Source organism: Cricetulus griseus (genome assembly GCF_003668045.3).
Source record: "Cricetulus griseus strain 17A/GY chromosome 1 unlocalized genomic scaffold, alternate assembly CriGri-PICRH-1.0 chr1_0, whole genome shotgun sequence".
NCBI lineage: Eukaryota > Metazoa > Chordata > Mammalia > Rodentia > Cricetidae > Cricetulus > Cricetulus griseus.
In genome coordinates, this window is record NW_023276806.1 from 219,644,590 (window position 1) to 219,671,177 (window position 26,588).

The 26,588-nt window shown below is 42.1% G+C and overlaps 1 protein-coding gene across 1 annotated transcript; it reads left to right on the forward strand.

Annotated features, from left to right (window-relative positions):
- The first annotated feature begins 501 nt into the window (after positions 1–501).
- Positions 502–24,557, forward strand: Pon1 (paraoxonase 1). Its single transcript, XM_027389881.2, has 9 exons — positions 502–575; positions 6,981–7,051; positions 8,813–8,868; positions 9,210–9,378; positions 12,398–12,524; positions 15,597–15,797; positions 17,214–17,295; positions 21,045–21,173; positions 24,399–24,557. Exons 1-9 carry the CDS (start codon positions 502–504, stop codon positions 24,555–24,557), a joined length of 1,068 nt encoding a protein of 355 aa, XP_027245682.1.
- Positions 24,558–26,588: the final 2,031 nt, after the last annotated feature.

Genomic DNA, 26,588 nt, shown 5'->3' on the forward strand with positions numbered 1-26,588 from the left:
TTCTGTGGTCCACTTGGTGAGAACAGCATGGATGTTAAGGGTTCTGACCAAAGCCCTCTCTTCTGTGTTGTTAATTGGCTGCTATCATGGTGAAGTTTTGAGGCCCCTCTGAGCCACAAGGATTATCGTTTTGTTTTTGTTTTTTTCTTTTTGGCACAAAGTGAGTGAAAGGCTTACTTACCCTCCTGGCTCATTTTTTTCCCACGGCTCTCTGTTTCCTCCAACTTGCTTAATCCCTTCCAGACCAGTTTAAGCACCTGTTCTGCTTTTCTATCCTTAAAGTTGGGGGATGGGTTGGAGTGCTTGAGGAGAATGAAGCACCTGGGCAGCAGAGTGCAGCTGGAGGACTCTGGCTGACCTAGAGCTGTGGCACTGGGGGGGCGGCTCCAGGCGAGCTCAGGTTGTCCAATCCAGAGCTGTCCAAGCCTCTGGGCTGCAGTCCTCAGGATTGACCAGAGTCCCTGCACTTGTCCACACTCGGTCTGTCTGTGAGTCTCAGGCATGGCCAAGCTGATAGGGCTCACCATCGCAGGGCTGTTGCTGGCACTCTACAAGAACCATCAGTCTTCCTATCAGTAAGTTGCTTTGGGGGATATGGGGTGAAGGCTGAAGCCCCATGGTCCCCACCCCTACCAGATCCAGGAGTACCTCCATACTTTAAAGTAGCTCCAGGTTCTTAACAGGAAAATCTATAGATGTAGCAAACATTTCTGGCTTAGAGAATCTCAATTGGAGGCTCCACTGGGGGGGGGGAGGTAGACAGGAAGCCTGCTTGCCATCTGGTCCATGTGGAAACAACCTTTCCCTGGTGTGGCCCGCATGTCCGGTGGGTTCGGGGATGGAGGGAGGGGCATGGAAACTCGTCTGGTTTTGCTTTGAGTAAGGTATCTTGGGCAAATTGTTTTGCGTCTCTAACCCTTGAATGCTCCAATAAACTGGACATAGTGACATATACAGAAAATTACCAACAAGGAGCCTGGGACTCAGCAGCTGTTCAGTGCTGTTTGTTCCTGCTTTGCTTGAAAGCATTTAACAAACCACTAGGGTGTTAATGGGCAGGAGGCTGAGAATTACCCGAAGTTTCAGGATAATCTTCCATAAGGGTTCAAAGTCTACACACCATCCTACTCTAAAAGGCTTAGTCAATATTATTGTGTTATTTACTCTGAAGTAAAAAAATTAACCATTGTGGACTATTTGGGATTAAATAGTTATATAATTTTATGGACTACTTAGAATTTTATCCACAGAGTTGGGTTTTGGACATTTTTGTTTCTTAAATCACAGAACATTAGAAAAGTATTTGGGCTTGAAAAACTTGTGTGTGTAGTGTATGTTTGTGTGTGTGTGTGTGTGTGTGGCTGGACCTGCCCGTGTATGGGCCTGGGGATGTCAGAGATTGGTGTTGGAAATCTTCCATCACTCTGGACCTTATTGTTTTGAGGCAGCATCTCTCACTGAAACTAGATCTCCATGGATGCATAGATTGGCTAGTTAAGGAGACCCAGAAATCCCATTTGTCTGCTCTGCATTGTGGAATTACAGGTGTACACTACAGTATCTTGGTTTTTCCATGGGTGCCAGGGATGATAACATAGGTCCTCATACTTTGGTAGCAAGTGTTTTAACTACAGAGCCATCTCTATAGCTTGATTGGGGCTTTTTCCTGCTGTAAAGGTCAGTTAAATTACAGACTTGGGATTGTGTGTAGAGTCTCCTGAAAGATCTCTGGCAGGAGATGGAAGGGAAACAATATCCTCTGACCAGAAGTCCTAAAGTCTTAACACAAAAGGATCCACAGGTCTGAGAGGCACCCAAGACCTCCCTGGATAAGCAAATCTGATCAGTCTTACTTAGCAAATGCCCCCAGCCCAGAAGATTTGTATGCTTGGTAAAGGATACTCAGACCCTGTTTGTTGGAACGGAAACCAGAGAGTCCCAGGGATGGATAAGGACCTATCCCCATTTGGAGACAATGCACTTGAGACTCAGGAAGGCCAGGAATCTGCCCAGGGAAGAGAAAAGAAGTGACTGTGTCATATCAACACATGATGGCAAGCCCTGTCCTCAGAGTACATACAACTTTCCTCAGAGATGGATTATATGCAAGCAGGGGTGTGGTATGGACACGAAGAGTTGGAGGAGTTTACTGGAATCTGTGCAGGACCAGCCTGTGCCTTGGAGAATTTCCTGAACATCTGATATGGGCGAGGCAACGAAGAAGAAACCAAGGTCCTGTTCATCCTTGTAGTCAGATCTTTATGGGCCCAGAACAACACACGACATTTCCTTGAGGTTGTGAGATGTGGAGAACCAAGTAGGCTCCTTCCTATACTTGCCACCATAATGTGTAAGATCTCCGTGTTTCTGTCTTTGGATGGGAATGACCAAGCTAGCATTAATTCCACATGTCTCTGCTACCCCACACTCATACACTTATGCTAGGTAGTGTGTCCTGTAGGCAAACAATACAGATAAGATCTCATTTCTGTAACTTTGAATTTATCCTATCATGTTAATGCCAAGAAAAGTTAGACCTTTTCTCTACCTAAAACTCATGGAAAAATAACACACATCGCACTAGGATACACAAACCAGTCAGATAATAAGATCCCTGACATCACTTATTTTCATAGTTATCATATATGACCATGATATTTGGTGTGTTAGTCAGACATTTTGTGACTGTGGCAAAAAAAAAAACCTGAGAGACACAACTTAAACAAAAAGACTTATTTTGGCTCAAAGTTTTGAAAGTTGAAGACCATGAAGGCTGGTCCATTATAGTGGGCTTGCTATAGGAAGATGTAACTGGAGTTTTCTTCCAGCCAGGTCCCACTGCCGTTTAGCCCCAAATAAACACACAGATATGCTATATATTAATTATTAAACTGTTGGCTGATGGCTAGGACTTCTTATTGGCTAGCTCTGTCTTAATTATTAACCCATTTCTATTAATCTATGTATCTCCATGTGGTCTTGGCCTACCAGGGAATGCCCAAACCTGCTACTCTTTTGGCGGCTACATGGCGTCTCTTCATGTTGCCTCTGTGCCTCTCTCCCCAGCATTCTCCTAGTCTCCTAGCCCCGCCTATCTTCCTGCCTCTACTGGCTATTGGCCAAATAGTGTTTTATTCATCAACCAGTAAGAGAAATATATACAGAAGGCCATCATCCCCCATCAGGAAGGGCATGATGAGGGGAGTGTGTCTTAGTGAGGGTTGCTCTTGCTGTAAATAGACAACATGACCACACCGATTCTTATAAAGGAAAACATTTAATTGAAGTGGCAGCTTACAGTTTCAGAGGTTTAGTCTGTTATCATCATGGCAGAGAGCATGGTGGCAGGCAGGTAGACACGGTGATGGCTGCCACAGGAAAGTGGACTGTGGCACTGAGTGGTATCTGGAGCATAGGAGAACTCACAGCCTGCTCCCACAGTGACACACTTCCTCCAATAAGACCATACCTACTCCAAGAAAGCCACACCTCCTAATAGTGCCATTCCCTATGAGATTATGGGAGCCAATTACATTAAAACTACCACAAGATGGTAAGAGCAGGGAACAGAGAGCTAACTATCACGTGATAACCATTAGCAGAGAGAAGTAATCAGAGTAAAAGGCGTGAGGACAAGATAGATTTTCAAATCCGTAGGTCCAGGGGCCCACTTCCTCAAACTCTGCCCACCTTTCATAGTGTCCATGACCTTCAAAGAGTCCATTCAATTATGGATCCATGAACACATTACTCTATCAATTAGATCAACACCATCATGACCCAGTCACTTCCTAAAGGTCCCATCTGTGAGCAATGCACTGAGACCACACCTCCAGCAAATGAGAGTTTGGGGGATAGTTTATATAATGTTTGAATATTACTATAATTTTGAAACTATGGCTAGGGCTAAATTGCGTTCCAGCCCCGTTGGATGATTAGGGTATCTATCTTCTCTGTCTGACATACTAGACTAGGAGTGCCATAGAACAATTCATTGGTTGAGCTCCCTCCTCTACAAGCTCCATGTTCACATTGGAAGTCATGTTGGAAATAAAGTGGTGTAGCATCACTCATAAATTTAAGTATTAAAGGGAGCAACAAAACCAAAAACCAATTATTAAAATCCACGTCAAGGGACTTGGTAAACATATATGTCATGGTCCATGAAAATGAATGAAGGAGCTACTGATCCCATCACAGAAGACCATAGGAAGCTATGGAAGGCACGAACGAGTCCTGGGTAATGAGGAAAAGGACATTCAAAGTGGAGTAAAAAGTATAGGCTAATGAAAATGGTACAAAGCAGAAGTAGCAAACAGAGTGCTTTGGATCATGACCCTGGATTTCATATCTCTGTTGTACCTTTTCAATTAAAGGCTCATATCATAATGACTTGGTATTTGATGTTTTCACATATAGAACAAGGGAAATGTGTGTGTGTGTGTGTGTGTGTGTGTGTGTGTGTGTGTGTGTGTGTTGCGGAGACAGAGACAGAGACAGTGAGAAGACAGAGATTGAACCCAGGAGCTTGAATATGCCAAGCAAGTACTCTACCTCTGAGCTATAGCCCCAGAATGGAAAACATGAATCTCTATTTACAAAACTTCTCGAATGATTAAATGAGGAAGTATGTGTAAATGACCTTAGCATGAGATTTGGCATGTAGTAGCCTTCATAAAGAAACCTAGACAAATGAGGAATGTTTGGTAGCACAAGATGGAAGTACCTGGGTCGCAGAGTGCCAGCATAGCTTAAGGGTCTAATGTGCTTTGGCAGGGAGTCAGTGTCTATTTGTACAGAACAGTTCACAGTAAAGTCTATGTGATTTCTGGATGGACTTCAGAGGCTTTGGAATCAGAGATGTTTCTCAAACAATGAACTTTATTTATAAGATCCAGAACGTTTGCCCTTGACAACTATTTCCTGATCAAGTGAGAACAGACACACTCTGAGAGCTGGATACGGGCTTGCAGGTAGAGGAGTGTGCATCTTGGCCTCTGCAGTGGTGTCATCTGGTCTTTGACAGTGGTGTCACCTGTAAACTGTGCTCAATGAGAGGGCTGAATGCAGATTTGTCTGCACATTTGTCTTTTAACCTTGGCTCAGGCACTTCATAACTACTTAACCATAGCCATACATAACCAGGAAAAAGAACTTCAAGAGAGGGGTTTGGGGGCTAAAAGGGGACACATGCAGGACCTGAAGAGTGACATCAATGATGTCCTGTTGAAACCTGGTGTGTGGGAGGGGGGCTATAAATTGGGAACCTGTCTTCCTGTCTTCTTGCCTACTTTGGGTTCTGGCTCAGCGTGATTTATCTAATGAGAACAGTTGAGCCAATTGGCCTTTCTCTATCCTGTGTAAACCCATCATATTTAGTGGACCTTGTGAGGAGTTACTGCCCTTACTCTTCTTGTGGGCTTCAAAAAACCCACTGGCTCCTTCCACAAGATTTTTTGGGGGGAGGGAGTAAATTTTTATTAATTCATGACATGATGAAAATTAAATTTTATTTACAGAGTTTTATATATTTAACATAAAACCATTTTATTGAAGATATAAGGCTAATCTGTTTGAAACTATAAAAAGAAGAATCTTGGCGAAGTATATTGAATTTTTATCTAGTGTCTCTTTTAAGTCAAGGGTAACAAAAACTTAAAAGTAGAATTTTATTTCTTAAAATGGGCTTAAGAAACTGTAATCTCTCTGGTTCCAATGTTGCTCACAGCCATTGTGAAGTTGCATGGCTCAGATAGGAAACATGGCTTGATGGGGTTGGCCTTGGAGTGCTGCAGTCCTAGGTAAGAGTCAAAGGTCTGTGAGCTACAGTAAGCATCTCAAAAGGCTGACAGTCCACAACCTTCATCAGAGACGCTTTCTCTTGCAATAGATGGGAGCAAACACAGAGACTTAAATAGGGCAATATGCAGTGAGTGAGATTTTGGGATCCTTCCACAAGTTTTAACACATTCAGTGATTCCACAAGCTTGAAATCCCTCTTGGTGATCTACTTTGCCATGCGTTTTGACCTTTGCCCTTAACATCTTGAACCCCTCCTTTATTGAGGTATTCTACAAGTATTTACTGTATGTTCTCTTTAAAAAAAAAAAAACAGTGTTACAATATTAGTTTCATAAATCATGACCAACATTTTCAAATTGAGTAGAACTGAAAAATCAAATAAAAACCAAACAAACACACCATAAGAACTAAGAACATACCACATGGGCCCAGAGCTACAGCTCAGAGGGAAAGCGTTGTCTGTCATGTGCAAATCCCTAACTTCAGTACTTACCAGAGACGAAAAGCACATATGTGTGATGACTTTTTGCGTGCTGTCCTTGGATACGACTTTCTGAAGTTGTAAATACTTTTTAGGACACACCCGCATTTTCATATCTGAAAGGCAAATACCCCATATGAGCTGCAGAGCCTGATAGAATAGAAAATACACATTCTCGAGTTGTATGGAAGGTATCCCCATTTTAATGTAAGCATTTTGAATTGCTTGTTTTGCTAGTATGGTTTTCAAATGTTTAACTGATCTAGAACTTTGAAGCAGCATATGTTTTTGGAGTTTACATGTTTAGAGAAATAACAAGCTCTTCCTGTGAGATGTTCCCAGACATCAGTGGCATTAACTGGAGTCTTGTGCTGCACAACCTAACCTAACTTTCCACAATGGAATCCAAGGACAACTGATGAAATAATTCCTGTGACTGCCAAAGTTCACAGAGCCTGGAGGACACCACATGTCTCTTCATGTATCTGTCCTCCTCTGCACATAACAGTCCCCACTCAACTGTATGTCCTACCCTGGGGTCCCCATTGGTCTTAAAGAATCTCAGCTGCCCAGGAATACTAACTCAGGGAGGATACCCAAGGCAAAAGACAGTTAAGGAGAACTTTGTGGGCTTACTATTGCACCTCAACTCTGCCGTGTGAATTTTATGTTTATTTTATTCTTTTTTCCTTTCCAGAAAAAGATTAACTGCTTTCCGTGAAGTAACTCCTGTAGACCTTCCCAACTGTAATTTTGTTAAAGGAATCGGTATGTATACGGATGAGGAAGTGTCAAATCTTCAGTGCAAGGATATTATTTCACTATCGATTTTGCCAATGCTCCAGTTCAGTTTTATCCAAAATTACAACACTGAATCAGGAGTGTAATATGGAGTCAGGAGCTGCTTACAGATGCCATGGGCTTTGACTTTTGACCTCACAGCTGTATCACCTAGACACTTCAGTTTTTCTTGGGTTTTGTTTGGTTAACAGAACAAAAATTATATCCAGAACAATGGTTTTATGGTAATAAAACCCAGGGAGTTGGCAAAAGGGAGACAGAGGAAGGAGATTAAAGCCTAAACTAAAGAATGATTTTTTAATGAACCCTCTCACAGGCAATTACCACAAGGCTTTTTCATGTGCCCCCTCTTTTGAGTGCTGGCAAGGAGAGTCTTTTCCAGAAGTTCTCAGCAGATTTCCCCTTAGATCTCATTAGGCAGAGCTGGGGGACAGGCTGATGTCTTAGCTGCAAAGGAAGCTGGGAAGATAATTACTGGTGTCCATCCTGGGAGGCAAGACCTGTCAGCAAAGATAAAAAGGTGGAGAAGTAGTAACCCCTGATACCCAACTGAGAGCATCCCAGAGCTCAAGTGTGCATCTTGTTTCCACCAATCAGCTAACATTGCCAGTGGAGGCCAACTCATTTGCAATCCATGCTTTTGCTGTGCTTGGGTAGCGGTTGTTGGCTTTTGCTCTTAGAATTATTTGTCTAATGTGGCTCTAGTCCAGAAAGCAAGTCAAGAAGACTCATTTAGGTAGTATTCTTAAACATGAGCACCACCACACTTTTTCTAGGAAAGCATAATATTGTTGCCAATATTATGGGTATCTGAAAAACATGCATCCATTAAGAGTATGACTACATAAACAAATACTTCATTTGTTTCTGTGTTAACTGAAAATTTAAAAATTGAATGTATTTAAGTGGTAACTCACTTGAAGAGATATTTTATGAGTATTTATACTTAGCAAATACATGCTACTGACTATCAGCAAAATATCCCCACTTAAAAGACAAACATTTGGGGGTTTGCTTGTATTTCTAACATGGTTTTCATATGTTTAATTGATTTGGAACTATGATGCAATACCTGTACTCGGAATTTACAAGTTCTGGAGTTCAGGCTAATAGCAACTCTTTCCAAATAATCATGTTTTATATTTTCTGAGCGATCTTGATTTTGAGATAAAGAGCCATTGATTTGAAGCAAGTAAATGAAGTACAAATTATCATTGTGCTTGCTGATGATATTAATATTTTTAAAAATCCATATAGTCAAGCTAGTCATGGTGGCACATGTCTGTCATCCCATTACGTGTGGCGGTCATCCTCAATTTGCAAAGTGAGTTCAAGGCTACCCTGGGTTACATAAAACTTTGCCAAATAAATAAATATAAAATTCATTTTGTTTTTGCTTTTGTTTTTCCAGACAGTGTTGAACAGCCCTGGCTGCCCTAGAACTCACTTTGCAGACCAGGCTGGCCTTGAACTCACTGAGATCTGTGTGCCTCGGCCTCCCATGTGCTGGGATTAAAGGCATGTGTCACCAATGGCCTGGCTAAAATTCATTCTTTAATGTTCTTATGATCGCATTCTTCAATCCGAGCGGAAGGAAAGGCTCACTCCGAACCTGGCAAACAGTGGCTCAGACAAAGATCGGTTTTCAAGTGAGAGGAGTTAAAGGAAAGGTTTGTCAGCTTCCTAACATGGTTTGAAACAGTCTGTCCTCTGCTTTCCTTCCTGCAGAAACAGGTGCTGAAGACTTAGAGATCCTGCCTAATGGACTGGCGTTCCTTAGCACTGTGAGTGTTGGCTGTCACTTTCCAGGACTGACAATTTTTTTTCTTGGCCCTTCTGTATGCTAGTGTCCACTTTAGAGTGAGATGGGCCCTACTCTCATAGGGCTGGGAGCAGTGCTCTGTTCACATAAGGCTTGGCTGATCGGGATGTGAGGTGTGTAGGGGATACCCATAAAGGAACCTGTGGTTCCCAGAGTATCCTGTCACACTAGTCAGTCTGTTAAGAGGTTGCCCTGTGGTCACCCATGGCCCAGAGCAGCTATTGTGGACACATATGGCAATCATCACCTCTCAGCTCTTGAAGTATCTGTGATATGCCTACTGTTTCTCCACTATTCCTTTAGGGACTGAAATATCCTGGACTGAAAAGTTTTGATGCCAATGAACCTGGAAGAATACTTCTGATGGACTTGAACGAGAAGGACCCAGCAGTGTTGGAGTTAGAAATTAGAGGAACTAATTGGAATAAATCATCATTTAACCCTCATGGAGTCAGCACATTCACAGATGAAGGTAAAAATTAATAGTGAATTTAAAAAGTTTAGAGGATAAAAGTATGCCAAACAATGAATATTTCTTTCTCCTCATCCTATGAAAGGCTAGTCATGAAGAATTTTTACGGTTTTTGACCTTACCTTCTGTTTTAAGGAAGCAATGGTAAAATGATTTCAATGCCTAAAAAATGCTAAATATCTCAGATTTGTGAAGCCACCGATTTCACAGTAGTATGTACATTATGTTTCTAAAATAGTTGTGTATCCAGCTTTAACTGCAATAGGTTTTCCACGTTAAGCAATTGAAAGAGCCCAGCATCCGGGGCCATAGATTTTTGCAGCCCTGAATCTTCGCTTTGGCAAAGTGACACCGAGTTCCTGCACAGCTCTCTCAGCCTGGGTGCTCTGCTCACTAATCAGAAGCTCGTTTTCATTTGGATGCCTTTGCCTGCACTTGCTGTCCACACCCAGGGTGCCTTTAATCATCGTCTTTCCCTGTGTGTTTGGTGCCATTTCCTCTGCAGCGTAACAATTCTTAAATTCAGTTGCACGCAGAAACACCTGAAAATGGAAAACACCCAGTGCACAAGTTTCAGGCCTAAAGAATTGGATCCTTCTGGCTTGACAGTGACTGGGGCAATGGTTAAGATTTGTCCAGGTGACAAAAAATGCTCATTTATATCACCCATTGTCTCCATTCCCTCCTCCCCTCCCTTCCCCCCCTCCCTTCCTTTCTCCCATACTTCCTTCCTCCCACCTATCTATTACCTCCTTTCTCTTTCAAGAGCGTTACGCCATCCGATAGTCCAGCTTTTGTGAGCTGCTTCGGGGCTCCCTGCCTGTGTACCCCAATAAGTCTCTGTAACTCTTTAAGCAGTCCCTCATAGTCTCAGTTCAACATCACTTGACTGCCTCTTTATTTCCCTCATCTAGACATTTCGAACTGGTCACCGTCTGTGCCTAAATTCTAGGAAAATATCCCCAACTATGGGTTACTAATATTATTTTTCCCTTTATGTATTCAGCCCCATGGTTGATGGATCGTCCTAGAAACTTCCATTTAGATTCTTCTCCTATGACCACTTTAAACTTAAAATGTCAAAAATATGATTATATACGTGTGTGTGAGTGTGTGTGTGTGTGAGAGAGAGTGAGTGTGTGTGTGTACATCAATGATCTTTCTATACACTCACCCATCCTTTGTCATTTTAATTGCCTTTTAAAACATTAGAGATGCGAAGAAATACAGTGTTTGGCATGTGTATACTTTTGAAAAATAAAATTGGTGGGACATTACTAACCCCTTTTGTAGCTGAATGTCACTTTCAGCACTACACCGCAGATTTTTTTATGTCTGTGCATCTAGACCCACTTTCAGGGCTCTCGGGGTTCGGTTGCATGGGACTCCTGAGCACTGCCCATTTGCTTGTATGTAAGGAGGTGCTCTCACTTTTTACCTCTTTATAAGTGGTTTCAGGGTGACACTCTTGCACATGGACCACCTACAAGCATTCTTTAGAATCAACTTCTAGAAGTAGAATCTTCTGTATACAAGATTAATTCCCGTTTTAATCCCTAACTTCATCTGGTGTCTGACTTCCTTCTTCAGCTGTCACTGGGGGCTTTTGATATGTCCCATCACATGCCTCTCATGTTCTTTCCTGCCTTTTTTTTTTGTCAGTGTTATTACGTTAACACAAATGCTCCTCTTTCTAAGCAGCGATTCCTACAGTAGTCCCAAGTCCTGTTATTCCTTGTTCATGGTCCCAACTGATTAAACCTAGATCCTACCCTAATCCCCAGCCAGACTGCCCCTGGCCCCTCCCTCTGTGGCCTCATATCCCTCACTTTCTCTTCTCTGGGCTTTAATCACTACTTCACTAGTAAGCAAAAGTATCAGGAGCCTCTTGCCTCAGGGCGCTTGTGGATGCTCTTTCCTCAACTTCGAATATTATTTCTCCAGATATGCACACAGTTCACTCTGACTTCATTTAGGTCTCTACTCTAACACCATCTTGTTGGAAAGAAGGTCCCCAACTCCTATGACGACACTGCAGTGCCCTCTATCTCTTTTTCATGTTACAATATTCTTTTGCAGTATCTAACACCAATTAAAAACACATGCTTGTTGGGTGAGCCAATCAAAAACTATCTGAGCTGGCTTTTCTGTTTGTGTCTGTTAAAGAGTAGATCATTTCCCTTTAAATACCAACTTGGTAATGCCACAGATTTCCAGAGATAGCTCACTGCTTCCCTTTCTTGCCTTCCTCTTCATCCTCCTCCTCTTCTTCTTGAGATGGGTTCTTACTCTGTATGCCTACAAGCAACACTCCTGCCTTCACCTCCCAAACATTAGCTTTAGATGGCGAGCTACCACTCTCTTCTCTTCTCATCTCTTCTTCCTGCAAGTGGCATCATGTCACATTTTTTCTGATCATACCTTCTTTACTCCTTAGAGCACTTCCTTTTATGCCCAAAGTCATCCTCCCCCTCCTCCTCCTCCTCCTCCTCCCTCCCTCCCTCCCTCCCTCCCTCCCTCTCTCTCTCTCTCTCTCTCTCTCTCTCTCTCCCTCTCCCTCTCTCTCTGTGACATTCTTCCTGAGACACTAGTCATCTTCCACGGTGTCAATTACATGCGACCTCACCAGCTACTGTGTAAATGGCACACGGTCCAGTCCAGTTCCCACACCCTCAATCCTTTTACCTCAACTTGGTATCTCATGAAGACCACTTGAACCATCAAAGCTTAACAAGCTGTCTGCAGTTTCAGTGCAAGTGATGTTGGTTCTGAAGTTCAGGGCTTTTATTTTTTTTTCCTTCTGTGAAGTTGTAAGTTTTTAGAGGTTGTCACTACTTTTTCCTTTAGCCACTTTTCTTAGGAGCAATCACAAATGCTTTTCTCTACAAGATGAAAATATTCCATCTGCCTGACATCCTAAGTACTAGTTGGAGGTGGGTTGAAATTGCTTTGGGGAGATAGAACTGACAGCTGAGAGCTTCGCTAATGCTTCAATTTTTTGTTTTTCATCCCCTCTCAGATAAGACGGTGTACCTACTGGTAGTCAGCCATCCAAACTACAAGTCCACTGTGGAGGTGTTTAAATTTCAAGAAGAGGAAAGATCACTTTTGCATCTGAAAACCATCACACATGAACTTTTGCCTAGGTACGGAGTGCCTTATGTGGACTGTTCCCTTGATGGCAAGATGGTTCATTCACAGTTAGCTTTTCATCTGGGCCAGGGCAGATTCAACTCTTCTGAATGCTCTTCTTCAGAACTTCCAGAAACTCTGGGACCCTAAGAGTGGGCTCATTCCCTTCTTCCCTCATCTACCCCATTCTGGGTAGACACTATGGTTTAGCTCCTAGCCTCAGGATCTCCAGTCAAGCAATTCTGAGGAATTAAAAAACAAAACTGCTTCTTATAAGACCAATATTTCAGATGGTCCTATGATCTCCAGACAGATATAAGAGAAGATCCCAATCTCAATGCATCTTAGACATCCTTATAGTACATCTACTAGTGGTGTGTTATAAACTACTTATGAAATACTGGGTTCCATGTCAGAATCATGGACAACATAACACATGGGAAAAGTAAGCACCTGATGACATCAATTCTAGTTAACCTTCTCACTTAGCCTATGAAGAACTGGGCCCAATGATAGATTTAAAACAATCCAATATTATCTCCCCGATAATGATAATGTCTATTAATTTTATTATGGTTTTCAAGAAATGTAGTACCTTCTTGTAAAATTTAAGAACAGCATTCATCCACCTTGCTGTGTACATTTAGATCTGGCCTTGTTCCAGGCCCTTAGCAAAATCTTGCCATCTAGCATACACTGTTTTACACTGTGTGTCCCCTCTCCCACCTCACTTGGCAGATGTGAAGATGAGGAAACTGAGAGTTGGAAATGGTTAAATCACTAGATAAAGCTTAGCTAACTAGTTATGGACCAGGTAGGAACCAAGGCCCACCCATGTTTTCTGCATACCTAGGATGCGATCAAATGGAGAGAATAGGTTGGAGGTGGAAGTTTCTATTTATACAAGTGTGTTTTAGGAGGTGGGGAGTAGCTCAGTTGAAAGAGTGTTTGCCCAACATGTACAAAATCCTGGCTTCAATCCCCAGTGCTACAGAAAACAGGCATGGTGGTACATGTCTATCATCCCAGCCACTGGGAGCTAAAGGCCATCCTGAGTACATACAGATCTTGAGGTAGGGTTGAGACACAGGATATTATAGCATTATATATACTACACACACACACACACACACACACACACAGAGAGAGAGAGTTTTAAAGAAAGAATGAGGCCTTCAAGTATCTGAAGAACCAAAAGAAGAGGAAAAGCTGATGGAATTGTGGCAGGAGTAGACCGAAGGGGTCTCAGCTAGAAGTCAATTGTATGCAGACTGCTTTAAACACATGGCTTATTGACTGTTTGGGAACAGCCTCTTAATTTGGTATTATTATTACATTATACGTGGATTTAATTGTTTTTGAGACCTGACCTATCTGTGCAGTACAATGTGCCTCAGAAGACAACCTCAGCCTTTAATATATCTGGGATTAGCTTGAGGCCAGAGCTGGTACTCTGAGTCACAAGAAATCATGAAAATTAATTTTTTTAGTCACTAGTGTTTCCAATTTTGCAGAACAGAGTTTTTATTTTCTTGGTCATATGTGAAAATATTGTGGATTGGCAGCATAGAACCAGACCAGATAGAATCAGAGTGTCACAATTAACTAAAATTTGGCTCTCTCTACCCAAGGATTAGTCATACACATTTGTGGCTTTGTATTTTAGTGTTGTTTATAGTATTAATATTCAAATTACTAGATCCGTTGTAAGTTAACCTGTTAATAACAATAACACGGCTATTATTATTGGCCCTTTATGTGTGCCAGACATGATGGCAAGGCCTTTAAACTCACTGTTTCATCTCATCTTTAGCCAACACGCCAAGCTACAGAAAGAACACTGAGTTTCAGGAACTGTCTCAAAGTTGGGTGACATGCTGTGGCCCCACGTTGTGACCATAGCAGGCAGGCTCAGATTCAAACAGTATACCCAATTTCAAAGCGATTGCTCCAAACTGCTCCCATCTGCTCCTGTTCCATGGAGAACTGCATACTAATTTCTAAAATCTGCTTTAAAAAGAGAAGTAAGAGCAGCTTGTCAGTCTTTGTCTGAAGCCTGCACAGATTCCTTCTAACTCCGTGGACTTTTTTCCACTGCGGTAATAGTGGCTGCGGTTGATGGAAGACTCGGGGAGTCTGGCTGCTGGCAGAGCTGGCAGCACTGTCTCATTGTAATTCCCACTGTGATTCGACCATAGGCTTCTCTAATGAGCCGTGTGACTTTGAGGGGAAAATCGTCTAAGCTCTCTTTACAGATGAGAAACTGAGGCTCTGGGTCCCATCTCACTCGCGCCTGAGCCCTGGCTGCGTCAGAGCTGACGCATTTGCCATTATGCACTCTGCAGTAGAGCGAAGATAATTTGCTCTCAGATCATGGCCCCAGGGAACTTCTGTCACCTCAATCAGCACGGAATGACTCACTTATGTGTTTGCTATTGTACCTATTAGAGCTGAAAAATGGACTCATATATCTTACATTTTCAGCAGCACACAGAGAGAATCCTAATCAGAAAGAGAGAGCCAACCATCCTATTTCGAACAGTCTTGCTTATGGACTCATTCGGCTAAGAGGCATGAAACTTCATGGCAAATGATAGAAGAGACTGTCTTCCTTCCTTCCCTGATAAGGAAGCTGAGGCCCTAACATGTGAAAGGATTGATTCTCCCTTAGATCACACAGCTAATAGGGCTGGAACCACAGGGCTACCAGATCAATGTTTTTACTCCCTGTTACAATGTGCTTGACTTACAGGAGTCAGTGGCATGTGCGTTGTCTTGCCCAGATCATGATCTCTTGCTTAATTCAATGTTTACTGAGCACACACACACACACACACACACACAAACACATACACACACACAGCACTACATTTACTCTAAAGCTAATATTATTTGTATTAATAATCAGATCTTAATATCCTTGGAGATTGCTAGGAGTGATGCCATAGTGATTCTGGCCTATCCTGTTAGTTTGAGGACTCCATCCTGTATTTTGACTTTAAGCCTAGACTTTACTAAGTATCAATGTATAATCATGTAACGTGTGCTATCTTTCTGTGTGTAATCATGTGTATTTTTAATTGCAGTGTCAATGATATTGCTGCTGTTGGACCTGAGAGCTTTTATGCCACGAATGATCACTATTTTGCTGACCCATACTTAGGATCCTGGGAGATGTACCTTGGTCTGTCGTGGTCCAATGTTGTTTACTACAGTGCTGGTAAAGTCCAGGTGCTAGCAGAAGGATTTGATTTCGCTAATGGCATTGGCATTTCCCCTGATGGCAAGTATGTGTGCCTTCTATGACACAATAGATTTATTTGGATTCTCCTTATATAGCTTTAGAACAGTCTTTTCCTATGTAATATGATCATCTTTTGGTTATATTAGTAAAATGAGATGGGAGAAAAATGTGAAAACTACTGATTTAGGGGAGTCTCTAATGAGTGAATATAGTATGTAGTTTGACCTGTATTATGAAAAGGGTCTTGTACCAGAATGTAAAGCAAGATATTCCTTACCAGGAATTTCTACTTTCTTAGTTACTTTTCTATTGCTGTATGAAAGACACATCAACCAAGGAAATTTATAAAAGAAGGCATTTAGTTATGGGCTCACAGTTCCAGGTGGATCTATGACCAGGAGGCAATAGGCAGGCAGGTATGATGCTAGAGAAGGAGCTAAGAGCTGACTTGAGACAAAATCCACAAGGTGTGTGGGGTGTGCTAACTGGGAATGCCACAGGCCTTTGAAACCTCAAAGCCCAACTCCAGTGACACAACTCCTCCAATGCATCTCCTAATCTTTCCCAAACAGTTCAGCCAACTCTTATACAACCATTCAAATATATGAGCCTGTCGGGACCATTCTTGTTCAAGCCACCACACTTACTGTATGGAAGAGTCAATGTAACTATTAGTGATATAGGCTACTACCTCATGTTGGTTTTGCAATAAACAGTTTGCAGATGACTATTGGTCTGGGCACCAGGTTTGGGTAGCATGAATGAACATATAAAATCTGTCCATCATCCATCTATACCCCCATCATCTATGTCACCAAACATTTCAGAGCATCAGTAACACAGCAGTTTTCTGTTGTTCATATTGTCTCAGATCCTCACAGAAGACAATAATTAGCACACACTTCTTTAATTGTTTTAGAATACACTGTGCTTAGCCCCATCAAGAATCATTATGGTGTATGGTGTTACACCTTGCACAAATTACTAAATTTATGTTTGGATCAGCCTCAGAACAGGAAGAGAGAGACTTCTCTGCATTGAAGCCAAACCCTTGTCTTCTCTCATTCTTTCTCGTCCTGAAATGGAAGGCCATTATCAAGAGGGTTTCCCGATGCTCCCCCAAACCCAAACTTACTGCCCTCTGACATGCAGAACCTAGGGTTTGCCACTGGGTTGGCAAATCAAAGGCAACAGTGTGCAATGCAAGTATTAAGAGCAGGTGTTAGCATTTTCTTCCCTGCTGATCAAGGGTGAGTACCTTGCCACCTTAGGTAATGGTTTTCCAGTGATTATATGCTGCATGCCCTGCAGACCCATGGAATTCTTCAGAGTTGAGTTTACTTTGAGATGGATTCGATTTTCTAGTTTGTAAGCAAAGTTCCATCCCAAGATGAGGTATCACACCCCAGCCTTTTGGCATCACTTCAAGCACTTTGACGGAGCCTTTTCTTCTTTGAAGGTATGTCTATGTAGCTGAATTGTTGGCTCACAAGATTCACGTGTATGAAAAGCATGCTAATTGGACTTTAACTCCATTGAAGGTAAGATGTATTAACACTAAAAGTTTGCAGAGTGATAATTAGATTCTAATTGATTTGTGAAATTAAAAGTGAGGAGAAAGGGATTCTCTAATTGGAGTGGGTGAGAAGCAATTTTTCACTTATTTATTAAGAGCCACCATTATCATCATGTGTTGTTGTTCACTTTTGCTCCTTGGCAGAGTGAGAAACAGCAACCCAGGCATCTCACACAGGGAACTCTGAAACTTTCTGTTCCAGAGAATTTTAAGATGGGTTGTTTCCCAGGTTCTTTGCTTATCCCCTTCTACTTCTTTTCTCATTCTCCCCCCTCTGTATATCTCTCTCTGTGTGTATCTCTCTGTGTGTGCCTCTCTCTCTCTCTCTCTCTCTCTCTCTCTCTCTCTCTCTCTCTCTCTTCTGTGTGTGTGTGTGTGTGTGTGTGTGTGTGTGTGTGTGTGTGTGTGTGTGTGTGTCTTGGGACAGAGATGCCAAGAAGTAGTTTCCACTTGTATTTGACATTCTACAGCCCTCTACAACAGCCACATACTCACAATGGCTGCATGTGACCTGGCTACTTCCAGTTCTTGCTGACATGGCACTTCAGTAAGACCTTCCCTAATGACCCAAACTACTAACAGCTTCCTGCTCCCCACTGTAGGTCCTGATTTCTTGATGGCTTTATTCGTGCTGTCAGTTTTTACTTCACCACACTACACATCTTGCTACTCTTCCTCACTGTCTGTAGGATCCACCAGGGTAGATTTGTTTTTCTGTTTGTTACTGGAAGAGTTCCTAACATCTAATAAGAATTCAATAAACATTTGTTTAGTCACTGTGGTGGGGCCAGCTGCATATCAGGGCTTCACCTTCTGCCCCTACTAATTCTGGCCTAGGCTAAAAGTTTTGGTCAGAAAGTATAATTGCACAAAGGGAAGGAAGGAAGGCTTATTCAAAAATAACATTATGAAGTGGACCCTGTCCCTGTAGAGCCACAAGACACCACGCTGCCACCATCCATGCCCACAGCATGAAGCACTGTCACTGTCAATTGTATGACGGTTCCTGTCACCATGTCTCAGGGACTGTCACAAGGGGCCTCACTCAGAGAAAATTGCCTCAAAGCAACATCAAATCTAACATCGTGTTTGACATTAAAAATCGTTGGCAGAGCTAGTTTAATATTAGCTGCAGAGAAATAAAATTTCACACACTCCAACTGGCTTAGGGAATAAAAACACACTGTGCTTATAACAGCAGATACTTCTGCAAGGTGAAAGTTATGGAATTTTGTAATAAACCCAATTCAATATACACTCAACCTGGAATGTGAGGACTCTGTTCTTGTAGGGCTGTGGGGTGGTCAAATCTGGCTTCCACCAGAACTGGGCCATCTCTTATTACAAAACCAACCTAGCAGGCCCTCCACCCTGCTGTCCCATCAAATCCAGTGCTACTAATCCTTTAGTGAAGTATGTGAATTGCCATTTGTTCAGTAATGCTTTAGAGTGCTAAGAGATTTGAACAACTTGTTGAGGCTAATTATCAAATCTGTGATGAAGGTGAATGGTAAATGTCCCGCTCCAAATGTGGTGACACCCTACATTGGAACCTCATTCAGTTTCACAAAGGAAGGATACAAAATGGATGGACCTTTCGACATTATGCTAAGTGAAATAACCCAGGGCAGATAACACGATTTTACTCACTTGAAGTACCTAAGAGCCAGGCACAGTGGTTCACACCTTTAATCTCAGCATTCTGGAAGCTAAGATAGGGGGATTCCAAGTCAAAGGCCACCTTGAGTTGTACAGCAAGACCCTACCCCCAAAGTAAGATAACTAAAATAAGTTTAACATGTTTCATATTTTAAACTCATTGGAATAACAGAATGGTGGTTATCAAAAGCTGGGAAACAAGGGATGGTTGTTTAATGGTTGCAGTTTCTCTCGGGACTGTTTAAAGTTCTAGAGATGGCTGATGGTGACAGTGACACAGACATGTGCCTGTACCTGATGCTGTTGAGCTGTCCTTGTACAAGTGGTTATGATGGCAGGTGGTATGTTACCTACATTTTACCATAGCAAAAAGAATTTTCCTGTTCCCTGAGACTCTAATATTAAGAATTAGTCACACCAGTCAGCTGGAGTTCTCAAAATATTGTGATGTTAACATAAAAGAATAAACAAAACAAAACAAACTATTTAGGGCATTTCTTTGAGGCAGTGCTGGGGATTGCAGAACCAGGCCATCAGGGAAAGGGGCAAGAAAGGGAAAAGCACTTTACTGCTGGGCTACCACATCAACACTCCAGTGTCTTATTTAGGCTTGAGTGTCTTCCACATGTGAGATACCTCAAGCAATGATTAGCATGGCTGGGCCTTAGATATTTACAGGGCAAGAGTTCATTTCTGGACCCAGACCAGGCTGCCTCATGGATGGTGGCTGGTCTTAGGCAGGAGCTATGTCTGTAGAGGCCTCTCACTCCAGGCGTTGAGCTGAGTGCCTTGCAGAGTGTGTGGTAATTGTATGCAGAGTGGATGGGCTCCTAGGCCTCTCTGTCCCACTCTTACCTCCACGGGTATTCTCAGCAGGCTTCCATCCACCATGGAATCTGCCATGGGCAAATTACCTGCTCCATGCTAACAGTAGAACATTAGATAACACCTTTTCCTCACTTAAAGAAGCTAATGTCAGCCTGTAAGTAGAGAGCTGACACTGGGTGGATGGCTCCTGGGGGTTGGAAAAAGCCGGGAGTAGATTTTTGACCTGGGACTGCTTGTTCAGCCACCTCCTACGGTTCCTGCTGTCTCTGACTGAAGGCTGAAGGCTGACAGCTCTCCTGACAGTGAGAGTGGGGCTCTTCCAGGTTGCCTGAGCCCTCTAATCCCTTCGTGGACATGTGGGGACAGTTCTCATTTTGAGCAGGAAGCAGAGGGCAGTAGCAAACACATTAACATTGCCTACCTACGCTGAGGCTTTTCAGAGAGTCACGATCAGTTATTTCCAGGGTCCCTGGGTACCGAATCTGCTAGACTCAAGTACACAGTAGATATTGTTTCTCCAGTGAGAGTTAGAGGTAAACAAATAGATGGGATTTCTTCCCAGTAGAAGGCAGCCAGGATGATGAATGGTGGAATTAGGAATCATTGCTATTATTTATGATGCCGGTGCACAGGCACGGCAGCAATCTGTGCAGCCATCCTGCCTTTGCAGCTTATAGTCAGAGAAGAAACAGCAAAAAAGAGCAGGGAGCCGCATAACTTCAGGGAAGGAAAGAACAAACTTTCCTTCAACTTCAAGGCATGAATTAGACCCTGGGTGACCATTTCTTTCCTGGCTTCACCGCCTATGATTAGCCTTCAAGGAACTTACATCCCCTCCACATTCCTTCTCAGAAATGAATCTATGTTTATTGTTTGTTTTTGGAATATTTGTAAACATCACAAGCACATGCCTCTTTAGAAAGAATGGGTTTATCCTGCTCTTAAATTTTTTATTTTTAAGTTTTAGGTTCATGTACAAATGATTTCATATAACCCTGAAGAGTCAGTCTTTGTTTTGTAAATAATCTGCTACACCCAGCTTGTCTTTGAACCCAACAAAATGCCAGCACAGACAGAAGGCCAGATGCACCCCTGCAGCATAGCTGAAATGGGGTGAATTGTATCCCCGGGAACGGCAGTGTTCTGGCCTCCAACAGGAAGCCAGCCTCCCCTGATGTATCTCTGGCTTGCTCTTCATATGCTCACTCTCCTTTCTGACCTTGGCAGGTCCTTGACTTTGATACCCTTGTGGATAACATCTCCGTGGATCCTGTGACGGGCGATCTCTGGGTTGGTTGCCATCCCAATGGGATGAGGATTTTCCACTACGACTCTGAGAACCCTCCTGGTTCAGAGGTTAGTTTGCATGATGAAGTGGACACAGGGTCTTGTTATCCCTACTGATTTTCAATTGAAAACAAAATTCTCACTTGTATGTGCAAATAACAGTGGGCACAGGGACAGACGATCCCAGTTCTCAGAGGTCTAAAGGGCTTGTGGAAGTGTTTGGTGAGAGTCTGGGAAGGGCACAAATATTCTTTTTATTACTTGGTTTTTTATTTTTACAAAGCTGTGAGCCTAGTATAGGGACACCAACAGGAGCTGATACAGTAATACAGGGCTGTGTGCGTGCATGCCTCTGTGTGTGTGTGTGTGTGTGTGTGTGTGTGTGTGTGTGTGTGTGTGTGTGTGATTGCAGGAAATGGCTGCCAAAGCCAGAAGAAAGGAATGAATATTGTGTTGTAAGGATAGCTCAGTGGAAAGCACTTATCTAGCATGTGTGAAGCCCTGGGATTGTCCCCTAGCGCTGGAAAAACTAAAAACAAAACACACAGATGGAATGGTGTGTGAAGGAAGGCGAGCATCCTGCTGTGGGCTTAACCAGGGAGAAGTTATCCAGGGGATCAAAGGCTGGGGTTGGATAGCTACCGCTGGTCCTCAGACCTCCCAAGTATGCAGGAAGTCAAGCTGGAGAGGTCCCTCCACACAGGCCTTGGTCAGCCTAGGGGATGTGAGCCTGAAGAGCTCTATTAAGGACTGGATGGTGCCCACATCCTTATTTCAGCAATAAGTTCCTCCAACTTGGGAATTCACACTAGTTTAAAAATTACAGTGGTGTCACACAGCTGAGCTGTATCCATGTGCTATCCATTTCCCCGTATAAGGTTCCCTTACCTGGCTTGAGTGCCCATCCAGGTTATCAGTACAGCCTCTTTCCATATCTGTGATGGACTGCTTCTGGGACTCCTATGGATATAAACTCCATAGATGCGCAAGTCCCTTACATGAAGTTATGTGGTATTTTAACATAATTTATGTGTATCCATCCTCCTGTATACTTTGGTTTCGTGCATATGTGTGAGATTGTGCATCTGTAGACATGGGAACATGTATGAGGAAGCTAGAAGTCAAGATTGGCTATCTAAGACAGGGTTTCTCACTGAACCTGGAGCTTTCCAATTAGCTAGAAGCAAGCAAGGGATCCTCCTGCCTCCACCCCCCAATACTGATATTATAAACTCAAGCCTCCATGCCCAGCTCTTTATGTGGTGCTAGGGATCTGAATCCAAGTAGTCATGCTTGCACAGCAAGTGCTCTTACCCACAGGGACATCTCAGCCTCTCCTATATTTTTGTTTGTTTATTTGCTTTTCAAAATAGGGTTCATCTGTGTAGCTGTGGCTGTCTGGAAATCACTCTGTAGACCAGGCTGGCCTCGAACTCACAGAGATCGGTCTGCCTCTGCCTTCCTGAGTGCTGAGATTAAAGGTGTGAGTCAACACTGCCCATCTCCTCCTACATATTTAAACCTCTCCAGATCACTTAAAATACTTAATGCTATATAAATAGCCGTACTGACTTGTTTAAGGGAGAGTGACAGAAAAGGAAAGTTTATACTTGATATACCTCTCTCTCTCTCTCTCTCTCTCTCTCTCTCTCTCTCTCTCTCTCTCTCTTTCTCTCTCTCTCTCTTACACACACACACACACACACACACACACACACACACACACACACACACACATTAAACAACCTCTCCCTACATATTCATATTGAAAGACCCTCTCATCTCCAAATTTACAGGGAATTATGGTCGTGTTTATTGTCACTCTTTTGTGTCCTCCGCTAGTCTTTCACTAGTAGCCTTGCTCAACTGTATTTTAATATAATTGAAGATACATAGTATGTTGCTGAATGTTCAGTATATAAAACTGGGCAGAATGTTCAGTTTTAATTGTTCTTACTTGTTTGCTCATTTGGTGAACTTGGGTCCTTTGCTTTACCAAGGATTTGGTTTGTTTTTCTGGAAAAAATTGCTTCCTTTCTAATAATGAACTTGGGAAGGCACACAGAATAAAATACTTTGAGCGTACTATCTACTGCACTGCCCATAGATCTGGTTCTTATGACTAAGTTCTTATGACTAAGAGGCTTATGAACCTGACGTGGACCCTTAACTATTTTTTGTAAGTAATGGGTTAACATCACAGCAATTTCTTAAAACATGTATCTGTGGAGCTAGCCTAATTAGAAGTCATTTGAACCTCCACATTGATCTTTAATGCCCAGGCTTTGCTAGCTTGTCACAGTGGGTGTTCTGTGATATAGGTTTCTTTTTTTCAAGTCACAGTATTTTATCATTGTCAAAAGAGAATTTAGAAGTAATTTGGTCTCACCCATCTAATTTCAGTAAAGACACAAATGGGGAATGAAAGAGCCAAGACTTGACCCATGTCCCTGCCTCAGGAAGACACCTTCCCTATTACGTTTTATTATATAAAGTTGTTTTATTACCCAAAAGGACCAAACACTAGTTATGCCATATGTGAATTTAACATGAATTGAAATACATGGTCAAATATGATGTAATTAAATTTCTCAGTTAAGTGAAGGAAATTAAACTTAAAAATCTTTTCTATGTAGCAGTAGGACTTTAAACTCAAAGGAGTGGGTAAGTTTGCTACAGACAGGCGGCTTCTTGGGTCATGCTTTCAATTTTCTTTGTCTACATTGTAAAATCAGACATTTTAAGGCATAGTGGTGCATACACACTTGTGATCCTAGCACTCAAGAAAGAGCCTGAGGCAGGAGAGTGCAAGTTCAAAGCCAGCCTCAGATATGTACGAAGACTCTCTCATAGGCAATCAACCAACAGGCCAATCAAGTTATGACTACCCACTCACCCCCAAACAAAGTTTCAGTTCATACTTTATCTTTAAAATATACAGAACAGACATAAATGTCAGTCAGGCAACTATGTACCCATTGCTCACTCCCCCTTCCCATATTTACTGTGTTCCCTACTATGCCTTAATGTCTCAAATGCAAGCTATGTTGTTCATTTATATTCCCTACCTTAGCCATGTGTGTTCATATGCTCACTACTGTTGTTAAACATCATATGACCAATTACATATGAGGAAACAGCTATCTTAAAATAATTTTATGACAGAACACAGTTGATGTAATTATATGAGATAATGTGACTAAGGGAAAACGAACTTCACATTTAAAGTTGATTTATATAACTTAACAACAATATTAACCTCATGTTTTGTTTTGTTTTGTTTTGTTTTGATAGGTGCTTCGAATCCAGAACGTTCTATCAGAAGAGCCCAAAGTAACTGTGGTTTATGCCGAAAACGGCACAGTGTTGCAAGGTACTACAGTTGCTTCTGTGTACAAAGGAAAAGTGCTGATTGGCACTGTGTTCCACAAAGCTCTTTATTGTGATCTGTGACAAGCTGGATGTACCCATGTCATGGAAAATGAGCCCATTATTTCAACCCTTTTCCATGTTGAAGGCGACTATCACCGTGATCTCTGTTGACCCACAAATGTTGACATTAAACTTAGATATAAGAGGGTATGAGAGTGTTCACTGGCGACAGACGTGAATAGCAAGGATTTCTTTAGTCTTGGACTACTTGAAGACTTCATTTACCAATAAAAACTCTCTTTCACCAAAATGGTTAAATTTGTCAAGTCTACAAAATTTGTGTTAGGCTTTGAGTATGAACTGTTCCTACAGGTTTGTATGCTATATGTTTGGTCCTCAGCTAGGGGTGGTATTTTTGGAGGTGTTGGGAACTTTAGGAGAAAGGACCCCACTGATGGACTATGTCACTGGGATGAATGTGTTTACAGATTACACCTGGCCAGCTCTCTGCTCCCTTCTGCTTTCTGTTGGCTGTGAGGTGAGATCCCAGCAGATTCTGGGGCTGAGTTGCTGTCTTATTTCAGGCAAAGAAACAGTGGAGTCAGATGTGGACTGAGCCCTCCAAAACAAGCCAAAATCAGTTTTTTCTTCCTTTTAGTTATACCATGCTGTCTGACATAGCATTGGGAAAAATCAGTGATATCTTGTATGTAACTCTAAACATACTTTCCCTGTAACATACACAATCCCTGAAAGCATGTGAGTTTATTTCTGTTTCACTGTTCTCCTTTAAGAAAACCAGAGAGTACGGTCAGCTCCAGGGACTCTTAGATCACTTAGGGTAGGTGTCATGAAGGTGTCATCATGAAGACAACTGTCAGCACCTCATGGAGCCAATGGATGGAGCCAGGCTCCTGGTTTTCCCCTTCTCTCTGTGACTTCCCCTGGAAATAGGAACTGCAGTTACTCTCTCCTTTTTCACTGGACTTTTCAATTTTCCCAGTGATGACATGTAGGAGACTTTCAAGAACCTTTCTTAGGAAAGGTTCTCACACCGAAATATGATTTCTCTTGTCTTGACACATTATATATTCTGTTTATACTGTCCTGGAGAAGGGAGGAATTTGCTGCTTTTGTCATGACTCAATTGGGGAGTGGTCTGTAACCAATTCCATGCAGGGTGCTGAGTGCCCTCAGGTTTAGCTGGTGCCAGGAATGGGTTTTGTTTTCTTGTTTTTTGTTTTGTTGTCTTTAATTCCTTTAACTTACAGTGGAGACAGAAGGGAAATAAAGGATGATAAACATTTAAAAAACAGAAAGACCAACAACCTTTGGCTGTTTCTGAGATTTAACTAAGAAAAAAAATACTACTTTTCTTATGCTGGTTATGAAACAAGAGATCATGATATATTGCTATTTTTCTCTTTTGAAGACAGATGGTAATGATGGATTATTTCTGTGGGACATTAAGGCAGCCACTTTAGAGATTAAAAATTTCTAAGGTAATAGTCATGGCAATTATCTGGTATTTTAGCTTTTTTGAGGGTGGTGTTGGTTTATTTGTTGGGGGAGTGATGAGAAACTGAAAACTATCATTTAAGACTGCAGATTGGAAATACAAAACAAAAACAGGTTTTGGAACCAAGCATCCTGATGTATGCCTGTAACTCTAGACTTAGGAGGCTGAGGCCATGAGATCATGAATCCCAGGCCAAATTAGGCTATGAAGTAAGATCTCATCTCAAGGAATCCAAAATAATAACAAATTAAACTTATTTTCAATGAATGTGGTAATTAAGAAAGTGAACCAATACACTTCTTTAAAAAAAACGTTTTGACTAGCTAGCTTTCATTGCACCTTCAGTAAAATGACCACATCCTCATTCTTTCTACTGATAAAAGCTGATTCTTAAAAAAAAGAAAGAAAGAAGAGAAAATAAAACTAAAAATGAAGCTATATGAAGATATCCAATTTCCCATGGCATGCATTCAAGATTGGCCAAAGAAGGGCAGACTTTGATGAGGGATTTTTTAACATGCATTCTGTATGCAACATACAGGGGCAAACAGGTTTACATCCCTTATTCTGGGAGACTGAGACAGAATGCAGTA